At 50.1% G+C, this 22,701-nt stretch overlaps 7 protein-coding genes across 7 annotated transcripts; 2 read left to right on the forward strand and 5 right to left on the reverse strand.

The window, feature by feature from the left end:
* Positions 1 to 582: 582 nt before the first annotated feature.
* Positions 583 to 948, reverse strand: PHACADRAFT_198306 (uncharacterized protein; the record flags this gene model as incomplete). The annotated part of the gene is made up of 1 exon (XM_007398537.1): positions 583 to 948. The coding sequence occupies one exon, from the start codon at positions 946 to 948 to the stop codon at positions 583 to 585; it is 366 nt and encodes a 121-aa protein (XP_007398599.1).
* A 3,028-nt stretch (positions 949 to 3,976) lies between these two features.
* On the reverse strand, positions 3,977 to 6,074 carry PHACADRAFT_148765 (uncharacterized protein; the record flags this gene model as incomplete). Its single annotated transcript, XM_007398538.1, has 9 exons — positions 5,428 to 6,074; positions 5,362 to 5,374; positions 5,257 to 5,311; positions 4,996 to 5,193; positions 4,861 to 4,943; positions 4,706 to 4,810; positions 4,591 to 4,650; positions 4,442 to 4,529; positions 3,977 to 4,374 (listed from the first exon to the last, which is right to left on the reverse strand). The coding sequence occupies exons 1-9, from the start codon at positions 5,469 to 5,471 to the stop codon at positions 3,977 to 3,979; spliced, it is 1,044 nt and encodes a 347-aa protein (XP_007398600.1). The 5' UTR covers positions 5,472 to 6,074.
* A 633-nt stretch (positions 6,075 to 6,707) lies between these two features.
* On the reverse strand, positions 6,708 to 8,055 carry PHACADRAFT_260483 (uncharacterized protein). Its single transcript, XM_007398539.1, has 6 exons — positions 7,927 to 8,055; positions 7,745 to 7,872; positions 7,337 to 7,689; positions 7,187 to 7,272; positions 7,020 to 7,133; positions 6,708 to 6,967 (listed from the first exon to the last, which is right to left on the reverse strand). The coding sequence occupies exons 1-6, from the start codon at positions 8,047 to 8,049 to the stop codon at positions 6,770 to 6,772; spliced, it is 1,002 nt and encodes a 333-aa protein (XP_007398601.1). The 5' UTR covers positions 8,050 to 8,055; the 3' UTR covers positions 6,708 to 6,769.
* A 1,076-nt stretch (positions 8,056 to 9,131) lies between these two features.
* Positions 9,132 to 10,768, reverse strand: PHACADRAFT_186428 (uncharacterized protein). The gene is made up of 6 exons (XM_007398540.1): positions 10,351 to 10,768; positions 10,191 to 10,318; positions 9,786 to 10,132; positions 9,627 to 9,718; positions 9,452 to 9,565; positions 9,132 to 9,399 (listed from the first exon to the last, which is right to left on the reverse strand). Exons 1-6 carry the CDS (start codon positions 10,516 to 10,518, stop codon positions 9,205 to 9,207), a joined length of 1,044 nt encoding a protein of 347 aa, XP_007398602.1. The 5' UTR covers positions 10,519 to 10,768; the 3' UTR covers positions 9,132 to 9,204.
* Positions 10,769 to 13,521: 2,753 nt separating this feature from the next.
* PHACADRAFT_100553 (uncharacterized protein) lies at positions 13,522 to 17,311 on the forward strand (the record flags this gene model as incomplete). The annotated part of the gene is made up of 8 exons (XM_007398541.1): positions 13,522 to 13,803; positions 13,853 to 14,086; positions 14,140 to 14,557; positions 14,604 to 14,934; positions 14,993 to 15,516; positions 15,568 to 16,326; positions 16,409 to 16,681; positions 16,746 to 17,311. 8 exons carry the CDS (start codon positions 13,522 to 13,524, stop codon positions 17,309 to 17,311), a joined length of 3,387 nt encoding a protein of 1,128 aa, XP_007398603.1.
* A 247-nt stretch (positions 17,312 to 17,558) lies between these two features.
* Positions 17,559 to 20,291, forward strand: PHACADRAFT_260488 (uncharacterized protein). Its single transcript, XM_007398542.1, has 13 exons — positions 17,559 to 17,637; positions 17,708 to 17,764; positions 17,828 to 18,188; positions 18,241 to 18,276; positions 18,336 to 18,408; positions 18,470 to 18,574; positions 18,638 to 19,086; positions 19,152 to 19,310; positions 19,359 to 19,439; positions 19,496 to 19,630; positions 19,683 to 19,811; positions 19,862 to 20,004; positions 20,068 to 20,291. The coding sequence occupies exons 7-13, from the start codon at positions 18,652 to 18,654 to the stop codon at positions 20,267 to 20,269; spliced, it is 1,284 nt and encodes a 427-aa protein (XP_007398604.1). The 5' UTR covers positions 17,559 to 17,637; positions 17,708 to 17,764; positions 17,828 to 18,188; positions 18,241 to 18,276; positions 18,336 to 18,408; positions 18,470 to 18,574; positions 18,638 to 18,651; the 3' UTR covers positions 20,270 to 20,291.
* A 389-nt stretch (positions 20,292 to 20,680) lies between these two features.
* On the reverse strand, positions 20,681 to 21,167 carry PHACADRAFT_260491 (uncharacterized protein). The gene has a single exon (XM_007398543.1). It carries the CDS (start codon positions 20,970 to 20,972, stop codon positions 20,808 to 20,810), a length of 165 nt encoding a protein of 54 aa, XP_007398605.1. The 5' UTR covers positions 20,973 to 21,167; the 3' UTR covers positions 20,681 to 20,807.
* Between the last annotated feature and the right edge of the window lie 1,534 nt (positions 21,168 to 22,701).

A 22,701-nucleotide genomic window follows, 5' to 3' on the forward strand; every position in this document is an offset into this window, starting at 1 on the left:
TGGCAACAAAGTGAACCTTTGGATGGGATAAGGCTGGCGATGAAAATAATGCTTAAGTGATTCAGCATGCGCAAGTTCTCTCCGATACAAGCAAAAGTTGTTGGAAGGAGGTGCCCACAAAAGATCAGCACTCTCTCAAAAATGAAGCTACTGTGGCGGAAGAAATTGCCGGCTGGCGTAATTTGCTGAGATAATTTAGTATATATCTCATTTACAAAACCAGTGTATCCAAACGTGTATCCAAACCCTGACAGCCACAGAGAGCTGATGATCTTGGGATACAGAGCTTTGCGGCTTACAGAGCATCGCGAGGCTCTGACGTCTTTCCCTGACACATGTCAGCACTATTTTAGAGGGCATAAAACAAAGATAGATCACCTGGTACTCTATCTGGATACATCCAAGGCCAGTGTTGACCCAGCTCTCTTCATCTATATGCACACTGTCGTCGAGTGATCTCGTTGTCGTTGTCGCACTGTGCGCGCCATTGAAGTCCAAGGCGTGGATAGTACTGACGACGCCGCGGGAATCCACGTTTCCCGGCTGGCCCTTAGTTGTTATGAAACTGTGCAGGTTGCCGGGTCAGAGGTACAGCGTGTTGCGCCCACCGATGCTGCGGATGCGGCTGTTGAAGAGCGCGAAGAGCGAGTTGCTGTATAGCTTTGCGAGCATCAGCGCGATGCAGCCGTAGTACAAATCATGCAGAAAAGTGAGGAAGAGCGTCAAGTCGATGGTCGCCGCGATGGCTATGCGCGGTGAAAGTAGAATAATGTAAGCGAGGGCATCGGCGATAGTGAAGGGGTGCACACCTGTCAGCATGCCTGTCCCTATAATAAGCCGCACTAGCTTCATCATGATAGTGTGTGTCGCGGGCATCTTCCTGTCCTTTGTCAGAAGCTGCTCATACACCAGCATCAGTGCATCTGCCAATGGAAGTGCAGACGGCATTGGTAACTTGCAATGAATGTCATGCATCCTGCAATGATCACGTCACATAATGCACTACCTCCAAGCCATATCTATAATGCAGCAATATGAGCAGAGCTGCTCTGATGATAGTTAGAGATATGAGAGGCAGCGTACTGCAATGCTGACAAATTGAAATGCTTTGGTTGTCAGGTTGGTGAAATTGCCAATCTTGAAGGCATGGCCACCTTGAGTGATCGCAAAGCCTCCCTGTAACAGCGCAATCTGAAGCACATCCAACATCAGGTAAAATGCTGTCATAGTTCTGACGCGTACTGCAGAGATACCGAAGCCCAGTACCCTCGAGCCCAAAAGAACGTTGATGCGGTGTCATGCACCATAACTATAAGTATAGGAAAACTAAAGGAATAATAGGTATTCAAATCAAAAAGAAACTGCTTACTCAGAGCTGCAAAGTAAGCATAAACACTCAAGCTTACTAAAAGTGAATCAATGACTAATAATATGACTCAGCTTCTTAGTAATCTAGAAACTATGCTTAGTAAAGGTCTATGCTCAACAGCTATGAATTACCAAAATATAGTAATACTCTAACAAACATTAGTAATAGCTTACCAATACATTAGTAAAACAGACAGAAGGCTGACTAATACAGACAAAATGCTTACTAATAAAAGTAGAAGTAGCTTAGTAATTACAGTAGAATAGAAGAGCCAGTTTTGCTATTGGCTAAGGAACAACAGGCTGAAAGGTATAAATAGGAGAGGTTCTCTGAGAGCAAAAAGGACACGAACACACCAACCCACCAAGCACCACACACACTCTCAAGGATTTAGCTAGCAGCAAACCTGCAGTTAATCCCCTGAGCTCTTTAGCTCTCAGAGAATAGACTCCTTTCTTTAAAGCCTAGGAAATTCCTTAAGCACAGTAGAGCCTCTGACTTTCAAATAACCTGAAGGGAAACGCCCTTGGTATAGTGCATGAGTTCACTATTTGACTAACCCTAGACTGCGAGAGCTAGTGGCATTATTATTTGAGACTGTGGTACGTCTCCTGTAGAGCTTACAGTAATTAGACTAGCAGTAAAGAGATTAAATCTATTCTTGATCTTCAACTCTAAATTGGAAGCTTCAGACTACTTCAAGTTATACAAATCCTCTAAGGATATTAAATTGTTCTTACTAGCCAAAGCTTACTAAGTTAACCAAGACATTAACTTGTCTTTATTACCCTCTTATCTTACTTATCTAAAAACCCTATTCTACTAACCCAAGTAGCTAGTCCTTAAGCTACTAACCAAACCTTCTTACAGCCCATCTTCTAAGATTCCTTAAAAAGTCCCTTGTAAACAGGCAAGTGAGGCTTTAGAGTACTTAAGCAGATTAGTAGGTGGTCTTTGAATTAGTCCCCCACGAACACCAGGATAGCTTGGTTGAAAGGCTAACCCAGTGAACCCTGGAAAGAAAAGATTGGGAAAACCAAATCTAAGTATTCCATACTATACCCTTCTTGCGTTTGGTAGCGTTTCAAAGCAGATGGGCGCTTCTTGTAGCAGCCGCAATATTTCCTTATCGAGATGATAGCCTCAGGGCATCTGAGAATATGGGCGTCTACTCCTGGCAGACAGCTATAGGGAGCGGGGATCCATACAATGGGCAGTGTGCATTGCCATCAATACAAGCTCACGATACAGGGCAGGCACGCACGCGCCGTTCGTGGCAGGGAGTCAAATTAGCTCAATGCCCGACTTTTTCAGGATCAGAATTCACTTAGTCATTCCCCACGCGCTCGTCTGCCTCGGCGGTTTGCAGGCCTGGCCTATGCGCACGGCGGTGACAGGGACGCCCTTTCCCACGCTGTGTCCAGGATCTAGTATTGCATCGTCAAGAATAGACACTAGGACCGGGATGGGGTGCACTCACGTATTCCACCACGTATTTCGACGCAGTGTGCCTGATGTTAGAGGCAGTTTGGGGTCGGATAAAGGTCGCTCGGGCACGGGACCCTTCACAGGGTCCAAGGCATTAGTAAGCGGATAGAACAAGTTGTCAGCAGTTGGACAGGGTAATTCACGCCGGCAAAGGTGTCCACGGGCTTCCACACGCCTACAACTTGGTCCTCGAATGACTGGAACTCGAAGCCGAAGTTGACCGTCCGGGCATGACGGATAATGTGAGTGGTGGGTATGAGAACCTATCGTATATGGCTAGTTAGCACTCTGCATCAGTAGAATGTTGAGTGGAAAGCACCTCACGTTGTTGGGCACCGTCCAGTCCAACATTGTCACGAGTGATATCCCCTAAGAGCGGGACAAGCCGTGGGTCGTCCCTCCCATTTTGCGACCACGCTCATGGAACGCAGCTTCCTGCCGCGAGAGTCCACTTGGAGTTCACCCAGGGCAGATCGAGAGCGTAGATTTTCTCGTCTTAACCGAAGGTAAGGACAGTGTTGTTATGGACCTTTGTACCCGCTCTGACGTGGTGTTGAAGGAGATTTGAACTCCGAAAGCCTCTTGCCACTCCGACTTAACCCTTTCATTACGCAATGGTAATAGGAGTAAGCATCAAAATTAACTGCTTTACAAGAGATTAAAACCGCGCCTGTTGTAAATTCTGTGAAGGAGACGAGTCGCGTCTCTGGCTGCACAAGAATGCACAGGCTGTGAAGCATGACCATTAATGCTACAGCTGCGGCTTCGGTGTATCATACTTTCATTTCCAAAGCTCAGGCTCATATTGCTCATCATCCTCATAACAAGTTGTAGTGCCATATGCGCTAAGTTGTACATTGCATGGACTTGTCGTTGGCCATCACTCATCGAGCGCAGAGCGGAGGCCGAGAATGTGCCTATCAAAGCCGCCGTGCTTTCACACCCACAGGATATACACAGTATTACATACAGTAGTCTACACCAACATTATAACGCTATAGTAATCATGGATAGATTTCCTATCTGGGAATATTTCGGATGCCAAGTGTCAACAATGAAGTGAATGAAACGAGAATATGGGTCGTTTAGACCTCAGGCACGATGCTGGCGAACTTCTTTTCAGAAAATTCCTGATAAGTCAGACATAACGTCAACACCGGTACTTCTATAACGAGAAGGATAGAAGCGCACCTGGTCCTCCACCTGTATTGACCGAGAATTTGTTTCTATCCGCAACTCCTCGTGGGCGTGCACACCGCCAAGCGATGCGTAGGTTGCGAAAGGATTGAAGCGAATCGTGCTCACGGCGCCGGGCCGGCTCTTCGCCGGCGTTGAGTTGCACGCGTCCTCGGCCGAATCGAAAGAGTGCGTGCGCCCGCCGACGATATGAACCCTGCTGTTGAAGATTACGAGGAGCGAGTTCGAGTACAGCTTCGCGAGTGTCAGCGCGACGCAGCCGTGGTACGCCTTGTGCGGCAACGCGAGGAAGAGGGCGAGGTCTACCGTCGCTGCCAGGGCTGATGCGCGGGCGAACACATGTTAGCGGGCTCGGGTGAGTGAGTTGGGCTGTGGAGACGTGCGCACCTGTCAGCGTGCCCGTCTCGATGACGAGCCGGACGAGCTTTGTTATAAGAGCGTGCGTCTCAGGGAGCTTGCTGTCATGTTTCAGGAGCTGTCGGGCATCTGCATAAGTACGCCTGCTGATGCCTATGTAGATGGCGCCATAAACGTACGAAGAATGTCATGCACCCGGCAATGATAACGTCGCAAGCTGCAGTAGCGGCAAGCCAGATCTGAGACGTGGTAATATAAGCACAGCTGCTCTGAAAGTCGAAGCGGACGGCGTACAGCGCAACTGGTAAATGCCTTGGTAGTGGCAAGGTTCGCGATACTTCCAACGATGAACGCCTGAGCGCCCTGAGCGATCGCAGAGGAGCCTTGGAACAGTGCAATCTAAAGCACTTTGAGCGTCAAGCTGCTAAAGCACCATTTCCGAGACGTACTACGGAGATGCCTAGGCCGAGTATCCTTGAGCCCGAGAGTATGCTGATGCGATAGGCGTAATGCATCTGCACCGTTGCACTAACTGTCGTCTCGGGTAAGCATGCAATGAGAGACCCAATAGAGCCTATTTTTACCTATGCCGCTAAAGACAGGCACTGCTATCCAATGCAGTCCTTCCGCGTTTAAGGCTTTCAAGTTCCCGAACCCCCTCGCATACTCGCCAAAAGCGTCATGCGTTACCAGAATAGTTTGCACCATCTCGACGAGATAGACGCCGTAGACTAGGGTCTTCATTGTCCAGCGATCCCTTGGGAACGCGATGTGGTACAAATCTGCCGCGGGACATCGTTAACTCCGAGTCAGCATTAGAGATCAGAGTTATCGACGGCACTTACAGACTTGTGCGGATAGAACACCAAATAGACCCCAGTTGAAGAGGTAGCCCAGAAGCTGCAAAGCTGATGTCACCTTGGGTCACGGCATAGCGTGCTCTTGCTCACCAATGGGCCAGCGCTACGGATAATGACTTAGTGGTCGTAACTTGGAGTGACGACGAAGTGACTTACATAGGAGCTGCATCTGCGGGAAGTGTTACGGTTACGTTCGCCATTGTGGAAAGCACTGCTGGCCAGCAGCGTAGTCCTGGGCTTGCAAAGGGGATGAGCAAGAGGGTAAAAAGCTCTAAGAGGCGATATCAGCCCGTATCTTCTTATACAACTTCTACCGAAAGGATCGGACGCTTCAACAGCACACACCTGATCTCGCTGATATCTACTCTTACTGTCGAGCCATCAGCATCTCACGGTAGATATGGGAGCGTCTGTGGTTACATGTCCACCAGTAACTGCAAAGGCACGATGATTCCTGGGAGCAGCAGGCTGGGGAGATCGCTCGAAGTGACGGCAAAGGCACGGTTGATATCATATTCTCCATTCTTCCGCATGGGACCTCATCTTCCCCATGGCAGCGACCCTCCTGATGGGCATCAGCTGGCTCATTAGGCCTTTAGACCTCCAGGTATTATCTATGCACAGAAGCTCGAATGTTGCACGCACCAAGTTCTGTCTTGGTGGTGGAATCGAGGTGGATTCTAACCCATACAGTTCAGGCTGCGTTCGTCCCACTCCCGTAGTGCACCTTTGAGCGTTGCGCTGGCTGCTAGGCACAAATCACGGAGGTAAGCTGCCTGCAATGATCGACGCTAGAACAAAGCTCTGCCGCCACTCCGGCCCTCGTGGCGGAGCGGCCGGAAGTGCCGTACACAAGCGCCTATCCTTGAGAAAATATTTCCTTCCTGAGAGAATGCAGATCTCATGCGGGACAATTCCTCCCGGATCCCAATAAACCTTCGTTCGTGTCGGAGAAAATTTGCGCAAGCCCAAGTATCCAGCATTAATATCATCCCCGTAAGCTTTGAGTACTCTTTTCGTTGTCATGCACCACCGTATCCTGCGGTCCATCGCACACTCGCCATCTCACGGCCAGCATGAGACCCCACTCGGAGGCTGCAGCCTATCGCCGAGAGCGTTTCTTTGTGCGGACGATTCATGGAGAAAGTGGCATGCTTAAGGTATGTGCCGCCCTAGACGCAGCGTGCCTGTTGGCAGCGCCGTGAGCAGGCTGTGAACGGCACATTTAGCAGGCACCGAGTTATGTTAGTCGCAGAGGTGTTCCGGACCGCCCACCGCGGCCGAGCCCACGATGAAGCAGTTTTTCAGGTTCACGGAGAGTGGCTGCGCGAGATGTCGACTTCGCGTCCGTACCTGAGGCCTGAGGAGTGGCCTTCCTATCGGAAGCAGTCCATGACTCCGACCGTTAGGGGAGCAACGCCAGGATGCAGGAGATACTAGTACAAATTTATTGACCGCAGCGCATTGGCGAATCGCTCGAACGCAGATAGTACACGTGTCACGGATGTGCGAGTGTTAGCTGCAATATTAGCTGCTCCACATCTGAAGGATCTGTGACTAGAGGAACGCCCATGTCCAGGAGCCGTCCTGCGAAGAGGTCACGGAGCTGTACTGCCACTTCTTTCACCTCTGCTGCCCCGTTCGAGCTGCCACGTATACTGCTCAGATGGCTCAGAAGGAGGAACCAGCTTCTAAACTGTCATACCGGCGCTTCAGCACGAGCTCTGACTCCAGGGATATGTACATACCCGTGGAGCCCCAATGGCCTGGTTGAAAGGGGTATTAAACCTCCATTGTCTGAACACGAACGCATCGTTTTGCCTGGCGTTGCGAATAGTCTTCGCCATAGCAGACAAGGAGGCCTGCTCGGCAATCGTCAGTACAGACCCAACGTATGATCTCTGGTTCAGCCTACCTCTGAAGCAACGCCACGTACAGCTTCTGCTGAGCACTGAGCCCATTGTATCCTCAAAATCGAGAGTGGTGTGTCATACCCCTGTGCTAAACATTGAATGCATAAGACTGTTTAGCCAGAAAACCTGTACCAGACAGAAGCCGAACTAACCAATGAGGACACCAATTAGACACGCTTTCATGGGCTGTTGTATCAGCGATTGAAATGCCGAAGGGCAGCGCGGTAAATAGACAGGCAACCTGTCCATAACCAGGGTTTTAGCTGCGCCGACATCCTCAAGCTGATTTAACCCATGTAAGCTGGGCACTGCCTGTACGGCACAACGCTGCAGTTTGTCCATGATCCTATTCACTGCGTGCAGCATGACATACACCGCCAACACGTCTGATTTGACGCTATCAACAAATTTAGTCACCTCAGCTAGGGTAGGCGCCTCGAACTCGACCGAAGTCGCGCAGAACTTGCGAACGGGATTGATCTTCGTCCATGGTTTGCTCTCCAGTCTACTTTCAATTAGCTCTGGTTCCACATAAGCTCTAGATGATCTGTCCTACACACCGCCAGGTACCTTCCTTGCGCAGTGGGATGCTGAGGATATCAGACAACACCTCCAGCGTGACTTGACGAAATTGAAGCGATACAATGAGGAAGGGTAGTACTGGGTTATTTTTCGTCAGTCCAGGGTCCTGACGCTAACCATTAGCATAGCTCCATATGCATGATTGAAAAGGTAGACGTGCCTTGTTGCTTCCTTTCGTCGTTGGCTGGGACGGCTCGAGGAGTTCGTCTAGGTATTGGACAACTACAATCGATACGATATCATAGATTGTCTCGGCGGGCAGCGTTGGGGATGAAGAACTCATACTGAGCATGCACCGTAGCATGCAGGTGTACACATAGAGATTAGAGGACAGCTCACGGTAACTGAACTGCGCTGTATCTGGCTCGGAGAGGAGATCTAGTCAGGTCTAGTCAGGTGGCTCGCCACGATAAGCATGTAGCCGGCAATTGCCGATCTTACCGGCACATGGTCCTGAGAACCTGGAGGCGTCAGCCGCTCTTAGCGGAAGTAGAACAGCCATATATCGCCCCCTTAAGGGACCCCAGCTGCAATCCCAATGCGAAAGGTTACGCTGAGGTAGACAGTCTAACAGGCCTAAACCGCTGCTCGTGAGCCATCCATGCGCGTACGACAATATCAAAGAGAGCATATTGCCATACTCTGATAACCCTCTCGCAATCCGCTGATGCGCTGGCGTGCGTTCAACTTCAGACCTTAGGGGCCCAACCTAAGGTAATGGTAATATAATAAGATAAATAATTGAGGGGGATGGGAGAGATCCAAGAGCACGCGAGAGCTCGAAAAGTAATCGCGAGGTGGCTTCGGAGACCAGCGAGAGCGCCGCAGGACATCGACTCGGAGAGGAAGCGCAGTTGCAAACTCGGAACATGGTGTAAGAGGAGTGGGAAGCTTGTCGCGGATCTGCTATTTTCTCTGTACACTATTATAAGTCTTAAGCTCAAGTAGTACAGAAAAGGTACGAGAAAAGGCGGAAAGAGCGGAAAAATAGATAAATGTGCTGAATCCTTGTTCAAAAGCGGTCGGCGGTGCGTTTTGATACAACAAGCTTGAGGGATGCCAGGAGACGCAAACTGGTGGTAGAGACTTTGTGGCGCGGTTGCTGAGTTATTGCACGCGTAGGGCGCCGCGGGGCGCGTTACCGCACAGACGTTCAGTCTTCGCACAGCTATCAATCGCGTTGACCGATCTATACCCTCGTCTCCTTCGGTCTACAGGCCTAGCTCATGCAGATAGCGGTGGCAGAAACGCTTTTTCTCCTATACAGCGCCCAAGATCTGGCGTCACAGCGCACTCGCGTACTAGGGACTACTCACAGCCTGATGCAAATCAAGAGGTAACACCGAGAGCTCAGGTGACGTGTCGAAATTTGTAAGGTTTATGATTGCATTGTATTGGCAAGCCACTCGAGATAAATTGAAGTTTAGCAGCATGGATGTTACAGACCTTCAAGTGAGAGCTGCGTTAGTTGATCTTGTACCTCCAAAGCTACAAGGGCGGGGGAGATGCCCATCTCCTTGAGTCGCCCTAAAAATACGTCACGAAGCTGCCTAGCTTCTCCCGCTATCTCCGTCGTTTGGCCGCTACTGTTATGGCCGCTCAAGCCATTTAGGACCTTGTACCAGCTTGTCAACTAAAGTGAAGATATCTGAGCACTAGCACTAACTCTAGCAACTCAAACATACCCGCGAGGCTCCGATGGCTTGACTGAGAGGTACAGTAAGTTTCCATCTAGCGAGTATGGCTTCATCGTCACGTTTGACGCTACGAATAAGGCTCGCCATAGAAGACAGAGTAGCCTGCTCCGAGTCAGCTATCATCGGTACAAGTTCCGCTCATAGTAAAGTTTCTTGAGCTCACCTCCGCCTCAGAGACAGTTCCAAGTAAAAGTTGCATTGAGTACTGAAAGAACTGCGCCGTCAACATTGTCAACGGGCCATCATATGTCTGTGCTGGTATTTTCGAATGGTCCGAATCATCAGGTGAAAGACCCGCACTGAACAGCGACCAGAGACTAACTGATGAGAGACCGAGTCGTGCATCCTTGCAACGATGGTTGCATGAGCAACTGGAACACCCTAGGACAGAGCATATAGTGGCCATGTAATTTGTCCACAATTGTCCCAAAGGCATTGATATCTGGCAGCTGGCGCCGGTTGTCCGATAGGTGAAATGATCTGTTACCGCGCTGTATAGTCTCCACAACCTTGCGTGTCACATGCAGCAAAACATACACCGCCAGCACGTCTGAGTCGCCATAATGGTCGATAACGGTCGTCTCAGATAGTGTGGACAGGTCCAAATCTTCCGAATCTGCCCAGAACTTGCGGACAGGGTAGATCTTTGCCCACGGCTTGCCCTCGAGTCTAACATTGATTGCTATTCACGGTTGCACATAGACTCGATGCGGTTCGTTTCACGTACCGCCAAATACCTTCTTTTTGTAATGGAATACCGAGATTTTGGGACAGTACTTCCAATGTAACATGGCGGAACTGAAGTGATACGACCAGGAAGGGTAAGACTGGGTTCTCGCTCGTCAGCTCAAGGTCCTAAGACTGATGATTAGCAAAGCTGGACCCACCAAATCGACCGATCCAAGAGATGAATTTACCTCTTTGGTTTCGCCTTTCTCTGTCTTCGCGCATAAAGACAGAGGTCCAAGGACTAGATCATCTATGTACTGGATAACGACGATCAAGACGATATCATAGATTGTTTCCGTGGGCAGCGTTATGGCAGGGGAACTCATGTTAAGAAAGTATCTGTGAAGATATTCGCGATGGTGTACAGCGGTGCACCCGGTGGTTAGATGGTAGCCCACGACGACTGAACGGTGTTATATAGTGGAGAGGCGTACAGTCGGATGGTTCGCTTGCAGGATCCAGCGTGGGTGTAATCGGCGATTGCCGGTGTTAAGGGAAGAGCTGAAAAGTTCTCGACGTCACTGGCAGCTGCGTCTGCGAAAATAAGCTGCACACGGCTTTGTCACCCATGGAAGCTCAGCTGATATTCTGGCGAGAACGGGACGGAGATCAGCTAACACCAATGACGACCGTCAAAGAAGCCTGGATTAACGCTGTTGTCGTCCGCGCACATATGACAATGTAGAAACTTACCTCATCATACGTCAAGACAGCTACGAAGATGACGGTTTTTCCACCCATGAGCGCATTTCAGAAAAACCTTGCTCGATGAACCACCCGGTCAGTAATATGCCCGGGACTGACAACTACACCAAATTCCACTGAATATGGGGTGTACTCACTGGCACCCACTGGTATCCAGTGAAGTCCAGTGCTAGTCTCCAGTGGCTGCTGCTGTTGGCTGGTGGGTATCAGTGAGTAACAGTGGGCGGCAGTGAGACACACCGGATCCCACTGGGCTTCGCAGGTTGCCACCGGCTACCGGCACACATCACCAGCAATTTGCATCAAACATTGCTTGAAGCCACTGGCTTATCAAGTACCAATATAGATACAAATATTTTTCTGTAATAAGCTCAATACATGCTTAGCCACCGGCATCTGTATAGATGCCTATTCTCCTCTGAACTGTGCACTATCCCAGAACTCAGCTCTCACTGAAGTGTCTCTACGCGGTACACTGTCTGAGTGCAAAAGGTGTGTAAAATTGATTGCCGGATGTGTCCCCAAGTGGAAGCAGCTGCAAGTAATTCTTTGAAGCATATTAAACTACACAGACCTGGTTAGAGGCTCCTGAGATTTTTTATAAACTTTCTATAAGCTCAGGAATGAGCTATCAGGCAGTGGGGGCAGGCTGCCAGCAGTCACATTAATATTTCAACAGCTATGAACCTTGTTGTTGTGATTCTCAGGTAAATGTATATTTTCTGAGTGAGAATATGTGTAATATAAGCCATCTATGCACAAAGCATGAGACCAAACCTGCCAGATACTAGTCTTAAAACAATTTGTTCATGAGAGTTAGCCCAACCTGGAAAGCAAGTCACACACCATGGCCCAATGTCACACACTTTTGCCCAAAGACCAGTGAAAAATGCCAAAAATTATTATTCAATGACATACTAACAATAAACAGCATATGCTGATGGATAGTGGCCACTGCCTGCCAGTGGATGTCACCAGTGTTTGGTGGTGTCTGCCACCTGCCATGTGAATCGACCGGACCAAATACCAGTGGCAGCCAGCATAACATGCTGAACACTGGTATATCCCAACATACCCCACTACTTGCCACTGATACACAGCAATATTCACCAGTTGCTGCTGTATTCCGATGGGTTCCAGTGGACAACGAACGGTGGTGTTCACAAGCGCTCACAGTGACGCACCCGTATATGGCAAGGACCGCCGGCGAACACCAATGGCCACCGGCGAACACCGGTGGTTACCGCTGGAAGTTGGCGAACGCCGAAGTTGCAAGTCACGGGCTTATAACTCCACCCGGTGTGCTTCCGATATAAATATCCTCCGTCGTCAAATTCTGAGTTTGCTAAAGATCTCAGGACAGCTCCATCGCGCGAGTTATAAGCCCGTGACTTGCAACTTCGGCGTTCGCCAACCTCCAGCGGTAACCACCGGTGTTCGCCGGTGGCCATTGGTGTTTGCCGGCGGTCCTTGCCATATACGGGTGCGTCGCCGTGAGCGCTTGTGAACACCACCGTTCGTTGTCCATGTCAGTCCCGGGCATATTACTGCATCGCGCGTGTCCTGTACGGATGATGCCAGCTTCCGGCCATATCTGATGCTTCCGCTCAACAATAAAACATTATTTAGATCTATTTGTGACGTAATGGGACTTCTCCCTCGTCGCATCGATGTACACAGGGCCCCCGCGGACAGCGCCCTGGGCACTATCCGCGCGATTTTGATAGTCGTGCGACCCAGATTCCGATTGCAGCAGAATCTGCGCGCTTCAGTCAGAAATCCGTTCGATTTTCGCTCGACCACGCTGCAGACTCTGCTGTAACCACTATCAGCGGATTGCACTCCAGATCTTGTGTATTCCACAATCCGATTTTCAATGAGAGGCTTTTCCGCATGGTGTGAAGCAGGAAATGCCTGTGTAAGGCCGAGGGAGCACAGAGGTACATCGAGACCAGCTAGCAGTCTTACTGTCGCCCAACTCGAGGATGAAACGGACGCGTGATGAGTACGAAGAGGCTTCCAGTGAAGCTCATACTGTACAGGAAGAGCTTGAGGAAGAATCAGGTGCGCATTTTCTCTGCTCTTGAAGTACATTTTGAGCTGACCAGCATGCAGTCTTCTGTGTCGAGCGGTCTAAGTACATCTGTCAGATATGCGACCCAGCGACAGTTCGCCCACTCACCTTGAAGATGGCAATTAAGCACGAGGAAACCATAGAGCACACTCGTCGTTTACGTATATATGACGGGCGAGTTCCCTCTAGTGACCTGTTTGTTGCCTCTCCAGCTGCTCGCCCCACCTCGCCTCTACCACCCTCATCTCCTATTCGCGATCCATACTATACCAGTGCAACCCCTACTGTTGTGTATAATGTGCCAGCTGCCCTACCAAGTTCTCCCAGCACGCCATCGCAGCAGCACTGTTCACGACAAAGCCGCTTACTTGTCTCGGACGACGACGAAGATCCTGATCCGGACAATGACAGCACACTCGAGATGACCCCTCGCAGTATATGGGAGCGTGATTTAGTTGCAATCCACGGTCCTCACCTTCCAACAGACCCTCCAGGCCAGATTTACGATGATTGGGGTGGGCGACTAGGCCGCCGTGCAGAGCAAAGCCATATGAACGCTCACACTACCGTGCCGTTCACCAACTATCCTCGTCCCTATGTAGAGGATGTCTCTGATGAAGAGGACAGTGATGGCGGTGACGGACAGCTTGAAAACCCGCAGTTCAGCGATCCGCTTCGTCCAGCTGAGCACGCTCAAGGTAACGCGTCGGACATTAAGTTATCAGTGATTAAACATTTACATGGGATATCACTAGATGACAACTACGAAAGAGAAGAACATTCTTCACCTAAGAATGAGGAATGGTGGCCATGGCGCAGCCAGAAGGCTAGTGTCATCCCGGCACACAAGAGTATATTAGTGGACTGAACTCGTTATATAGGAATGTCTCATCGATGTTCTGGGTGCATTTCCCCGCGCAGCTTTCTCAGAGGCCGAGATGGACGTCACCCGGTGGTTCGCAACCCAACTCGGTGCTCTCGATTTACCCAGCGTCCGCGTTGTCAAAGATCATCGCGCTTTTGTCCTCAAGACAGCGGGATCCCAGCCGGAGATGGTCAAAAGCTCTCTTGGGAATTACTATTGCAAGACAAGCCTCGGAACAATTCTGACACATGTGAGTCACGCTTACAAGGTGCATTGAATACGCTTAATTAAACTGCCACGCAGGAGATGGCCAATCCAATGGTTCGCCCTCTGCTACATTTGTATCCGGAGAAGAGTGCGCCACACCTGTCTGAGGCCCGTCAGGCTGACAGATGGTTGTCTGAAGTCGAGCCCAAGTATGCCGGCATCATGGCGCGCGATGCTGAGGGACAGCAAGACTATTACATACACGAGCCGTGTCTCGCTGACCTCGATGGCACGGGAAAACCTGCCATAGTAATGCCCGTTCGATTCTTCATGAAGAACGGCTCGATGCACGCGCAAGCACATTGCATGACAGTGCTCGAAGACGGCTTCGTCATTGAAGCAGGCCGAAAGCGGGACTGTCGTGATGTGCCGCTCTCTGCACTCAAGTTAAGCTTTCCACGGCTCCTTGAGTCATTTGCGCTCTATAAACTACCGTCGCCAGACCAGATTATAGGTGCGCAGCATCACTAATGTTTGATGGTTGTTCTCATCTCCGATAGGCGTTCGGCGTCATAAATGCAGCTGTCAAAGAAGCCAGACAACTTCAAGTTCGCGTCCCTGTCGACATATCGAGAAGTGGGAACATCCTCCCCTCAACGCATGGCGTGCGAAAGCCCAGGGCCGTCGTGTTCTGCCCTTGCCGTTATGGATGTATTGTGATGACACTTCTGGCAATAGCTCTAAGAAATGGAATAAGCATAACTCGTTCCTGTTTGTGCTGGCAGGATTGCCGCGTGAGCATGTCCACCTACCCTATAATATCCATTTCCTATCAACGTCAAATGTTGCCGCTCCACTTGAGATGTTAGAGGGTATCTCTGCGGATCTAAGGTGCGTCTTTCCGATCAATGCAACGCAACCTACCATCTCATGTATCCGGCTCCTTTAGAGAGCTCCAAGACCACGGTCTCGTCGCTTGGGACTGTGTATTTAATGAAGAAGTTATCTACGTTCCGTGGCCATTTGCATTCCTTGGAGATAACCCAATGCAAAGCGAGCTAGCCTCCCATGTCGGCATGACAGGAAAGTTCTTCTGTCGCGTTTGCACAGGTGGAGAGAAGGACACGTCCAGAGGCCCAACATCAGCTCAGGAACAGCATCGGCTTCTTTCAGCATTTCTCACACTTGGTGCGCCTCGCACACGGGAGCACACTATTGCAGAACTTCGGAAACAATGGGACTGCGTCGAGAGTGGTCGACCATCCCGCGTAGATGCTACGGCAACACAATCTGGTGCAAAGGACAAGCATCTTACTGCGTTCCTCGAGCAGCTCACAGCAGAGCTCGCAAAGCTCAAGACCCAAAATCAAGACGAAGGACGTCCCGCGAGTGCCGGATTTCGAGAGCTGCTCGACCAACTTCTTGATGGGCGAGCACCAGAAGATATTCTCAATCCTATATTTACTCTTGATGGTACGTTTGTTTGCAACCCACTGTCTTAGGATACTCAACTTCTTGTTGCAGATATTGATCCAAACGCAGACACACCAGTAGAGATACTACATGTTGTCTTGCTAGGCTTCGCGAAGTACTTCTGGCGTGATGCCGTCTCCAGGCAGTCTGCTGCCGGTAAACAGACGTTGAAGGCCCGCCTCTCAAGCCTTAATGTCTCCGGTCTTGGTCTCTTCGATCTGCAAGGCTCGACGTTCGTCCAATATGCAAAGTCTTTAACAGGCCGCGATTTCCGCGTGATACTCCAAGTTGCACCAGCAGTACTCTACGATCTGGTCCCGCCAGAAGCATATGAAGCCTGGCTAGCCTTGTGCCGGCTTTGTCCGTTAGTCTTCCAGCCAGAAATCCGCGAGCTTGACAGCTACCTAGTTATGCTGCAGGAAGCTATTGACGATTTCTTGGCCGCAACAGCTCTATGGACGACTCAGTGGTTCAATAAACCGAAGTTTCATCTTCTTCTCCATCTCGTGCTCCATATTCGCCGCTTCGGACCTGCTATTCTTATGGCAACGGAAGGCTTCGAATCGTACAACTACGTCATACGTAGTCGCAGCATTTTGTCCAACCGACATGCACCAAGCAAGGATATTGCCCACTCAATGAGCTTTACCCATGCTGTCCGCCATCTTGTCAGTGGTGGCTTCGTAACGACTCAAGAGGGACTACGACGTCAAGCCGGAATGTGCGTTCAGGCACTCGCACATGATCAGATCTTTCTTCAGCTTATGGGCATGGCACATCTCGATGCAGCCTCAGACAGCAAGCTCTCTTGTACGTCTTAGAGGATATGATTCCCTCACGTAGCTAACATTGAATGATTTTTCAGTGAACACACAGACTGTGAAGGGCGCAGCACTCATCCCTCGAAGCAAGTCTCTCACAGCGTCTGTCTTGCCAACCATCAGCGAAGCTGAAGGCGGAGAGGCTGATGATGAGCTGCTAATGCCATGTCTGTCAGTAAGTCTCCCTGGCGAAGACATAGCTCGGTTGGAAGGCTTCTTATTGGTCGACTTGGGTGAGGCTACACCGGCACTCGGGCGGGTGCTTGAGATCCTGCGAGGTCAAGATGGTCGCGTCCACCTCCTTCTGCAACAATGGGATGTGCAAGCGTGTATTCTTCCTTATCGTATGCCAGCTATCAGACCTAGAAAGGCGTACATATCCATTAAAGCCGAAGTAAGTCGTTGAAGTTATGCCACGGTGTGCAGTAAGAACTAACGCTACACGTTCTATCCAGGGTGTCCTTTGCGTTGCTCATACTTTTCACAACTGTCACCGCAATCACTGTGTGGCCTCTAGAACACGTGTTGTGCGCCAGGAACGCCAGGAAACAGCTCTTCGAGCAGACGAATACTTGCATACAACCCACTCCGAAGACCTCGTTCTCAACCTGGCAAAAATGCGAAGTGCCGCCAAGTTCCATGTGTTCCGCTCCGGCTCACGTTATCCACATATTTCTCTTGCTGAACTGCTTCCTCTGGCAGTCGAGAAGCGTCAGCAAATGAACCAGGCTACACAAACCACCACTGGGAATAAACGCACTCGCTCCACTATTCAGACGGCGCCTTCTACACCGCATCGTAGATCAGCTGTGCTGAGTGGGATGCTACCTCCAGCTCAAGTATATCCTCTGAAAACACCACCCAGAGGTACGCCTTTGCAGCTACCGGATGAGCTACCTTGTACACCTTCACGACGAACATCAGCCATCCAGTTTACTGTACCTCACACTCCTGAAATGTATGCGCAGGAATAAAATATACACCGTGATTGCATTGGCAGCATAAATTTAATCTGGAATCAAGGACTTGTACTGGTTAAGGAGCACAAGGTCTCACAGACAGAGGCTGTGATCTGGGCTCATTATCAAAAATGCGACATGAAAGCTGAACGCCAGAGAGCGAAGCGGCGAAGCGCCACGACTGCCGCCATGATGCGGCGCCATCCCATCACCGCGTGTGAGAGAAGCTCTGCATTCTCTGCTCTCTTTATTCCCTCTCGCCACCAGCTTTATGCAGTCTACTACGAAGTCAAGAAGGGCAATGTTGGATAATATGTTTATACCGGTACACATAGCTAGCAGTACAGTGATGTGCCTGGTGACTTTTCGCTACGCTCATCATTCTCCTTCTGCGAACGCATCTCCCCTCAGGCCAACAGCATGCTTAGGATGAGACGAGAGGGTAGACTTCATAAGAAGAGCTTCGAGGTGAGAAATCTGCTCATCTTTCCTCATAGACTCTTCTAAGAGTCGGACCAACATCTTCTGCAGCTCCTGGTTTTCCTGCCGTAGACGAGCAATCTCAGCATGAGGATCGAGATAGGCCGTGAGTGCTCCAGATTGCTCGACAGATTGTAAAGGTTCCTCTAAACCCTTCGAGCCTACTCTGTCCACCAACCGGCTAGACTTTGATGCATGAGATACATAGAACTGTTGTTCAGGTTGACGATATGCAGTCTTCGTGAGCATGCTCAAGCGAGGACCTTGTTGTTCACAAAGCCACTCAGCTGCATACATGCAATCATCGTTCTGCTACGTACCTGTGATGCATACTGTCTCGTCTTGCTTGACGACAACTGAACCTGAACAGCGATCTCCAGCATAGTTCAAACGTGCAGCCTTGGAGCTCGGAGTAAAGTCATTGGTGTCTTCTATCTTCACACGCTTTGACGTCGTCTTTGTAGGTGTGTGAGGGAAGCCCTCAAGACTTCGGACAAACTGTGAGTCAACAGCTCTGCCTGCTATGAAAAGCCTACACAGCAATTGATGTTAAGAGCAGATTATCCCATGAGAGTTCACATACTCAGCGCCCTTGTGATTCACCTCCTGAGTAGCATGTTGGAACAGCGATGGTGAGCCTGCTACTTGAGTTTTGACATCTTTTGAAGGCTGATAGTCATCGCTTTCTACCAGACCAAAGAAGTGATAGACTGGATCGCTGCTGAGGGTCGTGTTTACTTCCATGTGGGCAGTTGGAAAGACTGTTGGGGCATTGGCAAATGTTTGCGTCGGTGATCGGTGAGCCCACGTGATCAGCTCTGCCTGCCTTGCGTTGATAATCTGCCCACCGACATTGCTCAGTCTGTCCTATCGACATGTCGTTTCCGAGCAGCACTGGAGCTGAACGCAGTGGCAGAACTCGCCATGTTCACTCACCATACCCACACCATGGACCTGACAGTCCTGTTGCTCAAGGTGGATTGCACCAAAGCACAGCTGATGAGGCTCGTTACTCTGCACCTGTAGCTCACCCGCCGCCAACACCGCAGATGAATGCACGGCAGCCCACACTTCTGGGTGACACAAGCTTTTCGTCTAACGGATTGTCTTTTTCTCAAGAGTCCTTACATCACACTTTGTCACCGTTCAATGTATCGCATACCCACCCTCCAAACAGCTTCGTACCTCAAGCACACTATACGTCCCCATCTGGGATTGACCCTGCACGGACGTACTTCGTTGACCAACTTATTAGTCAAGTAAAGATTGGCAGTTCTGCAAAGCGCCAGCTTCTCCATGAAGTTGCCAACGTGAGTTCGCCCCATTCGAGTCATGTATTGGCTGTTTGATAATTGTCTTTACATTTCTCTCATAGAGTTCCATGGACAAACAAGTCATTGCAGCTTTGGCGCACTCTATGGCTACGCGCGAAGAAGTCGACGCTTTGGCAAATAAGGTGGTAGAGCAAAATCAGACATTAGAGAAGATCCTCCAGTATTGTCGTGAGGACTGGAAGCTGGATGCTACGCAGGACGTGGGTATCTGCCCTTTGAATTACGGACTACCTTCTGACCATTCGTAGAGCCTCATCAATGCTACATTGCGTCACTTCTTGATCCGGCCTGCCGAGGACTATGGTCCGGTCACAGTTGCACGAGTTATGGTGCGTCAACCTTGTCCACTCTTGATTTGTGTTACATCTGGACATATCCTGCAAAGGCGTATATCAAAAAGCGAGAAAACGCTGTCAAGTTCCACTTGGAAGACGTGATTGGTGATCCCATTGCCGAGACGAAGATCCTCAAGGTTATCGAGAAGAAGGAGCTCCCGGCACGTGGAAACTTCAAGAAACTGGTGAGACGGTTTTGTTTATTGATGGTTGGTTACTCATCTGCGTGTACCATAGGTATGGCATGCCGTGGAGAAGCAACAGTCGCTTGATTGCTGGATAACTGATGTCATTGCACATTGGAACTACGGGCCTGAACCACGAGCCAGCACGCGGCGCTTAATTATGGCACATTTGGCGTTTGCGGTGTGTATCTCGGTCTCTATACATCAGCAAGCTGAACAGTCCTTCTACAGCGTAGTATTGCTGAGCCTATCGTGGCTGAAAAACGTCCGACTGGGGCTGACAGCGGCTTCTGGAAGGTAATGCGAAAAGAGATGAAGTCGCTTCATAGCAAGAAGAAGCTGGGTCCTAACCATGAAAGCGAGAAGTGGCTGGAGTGCGTTCTTTCACCTGCTCGTGGTACATCCTCAGCCGCTGACATCATGGGCTTGGACAATAGATGGCAGGAGGCAGTCGTTGTAGCAGATGAAGCCAAGTATGGCCAAGGTTTTACTGGTCATTCTATCACCTCCGACGACGACGCGGACGACAACAATGATAATACAGAGCAGCGAGACGGTACTAATGATCCCGATGACCCTTTCCCGCAGGTGCATGCCTCCTATTCGCGTAATGCTGAGCAGATGAATACCCCGCAGTAACTTTATTTGATATATATGCAAATGCTACATCTACATTGGTGAAATTTGAAACGGAAAGCTTCTGCTCGTCCTGTCCGAAGCTACTGTGCGAGGTTACACTTGGGTTGTGGGCGCTTGATGACCCAGCCTAAGATCTGGATCGTGAGATTGTTGTCTGGTCAAAATACGGCTATCGTGAGACAACAATCGAATGGATTTTAGACCTCAGCTATCTGGACATTGATCCGGGGGAAATCCTCTGGAAACCTGGTACACGCAATCTCCCGGGGCCCTGTGTAGAAGAAACTTGCCGGATTGGGCATCTCGTTAAACGATCGGACAAAGCTATGCCGGTTACGCGAAGATACTCAGAGCATTAATGAACGCTTTCTCTGGTACTCCCACGGTTAGCACGACATCTTATCTCCGACCACAAAGAGCCATAAAGTTGGCCATAGACGAGCACTTCCCACACTTGACCGACCATACGTTAGCCTAGCCGCTAATCGTCGTGTCACTCTACCTTCCTCCTGGCTTATGCCACAAATCCCTTCGCCCTCTAGTAGCACATCCAGCCTGAGAGCCGGACGTATACCTCCGACATGGGCTGAATGTCACTCATCGCCAGGCTACAGTGCACAAGTTCTGAGGTGTCATACGCGGGGTCGGCAGCACCTCCGTACCTCACCATGCGCTGGGCGGGCGAGGAAACGGAGAAGTCCATGACCTTGAGCGCCGGCTAGTCAAACACAGTGTGAGGACTCCAATCATGTTGACGGGAAAACCAAGCTTACAATCGGGCGGGGTCATCGAGCCGGCAGTTGCCGATCTTACTGGCACCTGAAGGCTCTTAGCGGACTCAAAGTACGACAGTCATACGTCGCTACCTACGGAATCCCAGCAATGAAAAAGGACAGAGCTTGTGTGACACTGGTTACACTGAGATAGACTGGCGAACGAGCCCATACTGCTGCTCATGAGCCATCCATGCGCGTATAACTTGAACATCAAACCCTGAGAGCATGCTGCCACAGTCCGAAAACCCTCTCGCGATCCGCACAGACGTCCAGTGACTCTAGTCTCCACACGTTGATCTATTGCGTTGACCGACTCACGCTCCCGTCCCCCTCGGTGACGTTTCGAGGCGTGTAGAATCTAAATTGCATTGCAAATGCAAGTCATTCGAAACAAACACAAGTTAAACAGCATGAATATTACGAGTCTTCGAATGAGAGCTACGGTAATGGCTGTTGCGCCTCCAAAGCTACAGGGCGGAGGAGATGCCCATCTCCCTGAGCCGCCCTAAAAATATGTCACAAAGCTGCCCCGCTTCTTCTGCAATCTCTGTCGGCCTGCCGTTGCTACTATGCATACCGCGAATAACACTCAGGAGCATGTACCAGCTTATCAGCTAAGGTAAAGGTATTTAGGCATAAGCTCTAATTCTAGCAAATCACGCGTACCCGTGAAGCTCCAACGGCTTGGCCAAAAGGCACAGTGAAATTCCATCTGGCGAGTACGGCTTCATCGTTACGTCTGATGCCACGGTTAAGATATACTATAGCAGACAGTGTAGCCTGCTCAATTATTGTGGGTAACAGCCCCGTATACAATAACATTTTGCGAGCTCACCTGGGAAACAGTTCCACGTAAAAGTTCCATTGAGTACTTGAAGAACTGTAGTCTCAAAGCTTCCAACGATAAATTATAATTCAGTGCTGGTATGTTAGAATGGTTCGAATTATCAGCCGAAAAACTTACACCTAACAGAAAGCAGAGACTAACCAATGAGAGCCCGAGTCCTGCACGCTTGCAGCGACCGGTGCATGAGTAACTGGAACACCCTGGGGCAGAGCATATAGTGGGTATGTGCTTTTCTTATGACTGCCTGAAAGTCATTAACATCCGGCAGCTGGCCCAGGTGCTGTTGTTCTAATAGGTGAGCCGGCATACTGCTGCCGCGCTCCAGGTTGTCCACAGCCTTGTGTATCATGAGCTGCAAAACGTACACCGCCAGCACGTCTGATTGGCTACAATAGTCAAGAACGGTCGTCTCGGATAGTGTGGAGACATAGAAATCTTCTGAGGATGCGCAGAGCTTGCGCACAGGGTAGATTGTTGCCCACGGCTTGCTCTCGAGTCTGACGTTAATTATCATCCGCGGTCTCATTTAGACTCGACGCAGTTCAGTTCACGTACCGCCAAATACCCTCCTTACGCAACGAAATACCGAGAGTTCTGGACAGTACCTCCAGTGTAACTTGGCGGAACTGTAATGATACGACCAGGAAGGGTAAGACTGGGTTCTCGCTCGTCAGCCCCGGATCCTAAGACTGATAATCAACGAAGCTGAACACGCCGATTGAGGAGATGAACTTGCCTCTTTGGCTTTATCCGCCTCTGACCTCGCGCATAAGGACAGAGGTCCAAGGACTAGATCATCTATATACTGG

This window comes from Phanerochaete carnosa, assembly GCF_000300595.1.
Source record: "Phanerochaete carnosa HHB-10118-sp unplaced genomic scaffold PHACAscaffold_8, whole genome shotgun sequence".
NCBI classification, from domain to species: Eukaryota; Fungi; Basidiomycota; class Agaricomycetes; order Polyporales; family Phanerochaetaceae; genus Phanerochaete; species Phanerochaete carnosa.

Coding starts and splice junctions, on each gene's coding strand:
- PHACADRAFT_260483 (XM_007398539.1), bottom strand. CDS start 8,049: ATGAGTTCTTCATCCCCAACGCTGCCCGCCGAGACAATCTATGATATC. Junction 7,873..7,926: donor CGACGAAAGGAAGCAACAAG/GCACGTCTACCT, acceptor GGTTAGCGTCAG/GACCCTGGACTGACGAAAAA. Junction 7,690..7,744: donor CGCAAGGAAGGTACCTGGCG/GTGTGTAGGACA, acceptor AATTGAAAGTAG/ACTGGAGAGCAAACCATGGA.
- PHACADRAFT_186428 (XM_007398540.1), bottom strand. CDS start 10,518: ATGAGTTCCCCTGCCATAACGCTGCCCACGGAAACAATCTATGATATC. Junction 9,719..9,785: donor CACGACTCGGTCTCTCATCA/GTTAGTCTCTGG, acceptor CGAAAATACCAG/CACAGACATATGATGGCCCG. Junction 9,566..9,626: donor GAACTGTCTCTGAGGCGGAG/GTGAGCTCAAGA, acceptor GACTCGGAGCAG/GCTACTCTGTCTTCTATGGC.
- PHACADRAFT_260488 (XM_007398542.1), top strand. CDS start 18,652: ATGTCGTTTCCGAGCAGCACTGGAGCTGAACGCAGTGGCAGAACTCGC. Junction 19,311..19,358: donor AGCTGGATGCTACGCAGGAC/GTGGGTATCTGC, acceptor GACCATTCGTAG/AGCCTCATCAATGCTACATT. Junction 20,005..20,067: donor GAAAGCGAGAAGTGGCTGGA/GTGCGTTCTTTC, acceptor CTTGGACAATAG/ATGGCAGGAGGCAGTCGTTG.
- PHACADRAFT_260491 (XM_007398543.1), bottom strand. CDS start 20,972: ATGGACTTCTCCGTTTCCTCGCCCGCCCAGCGCATGGTGAGGTACGGA.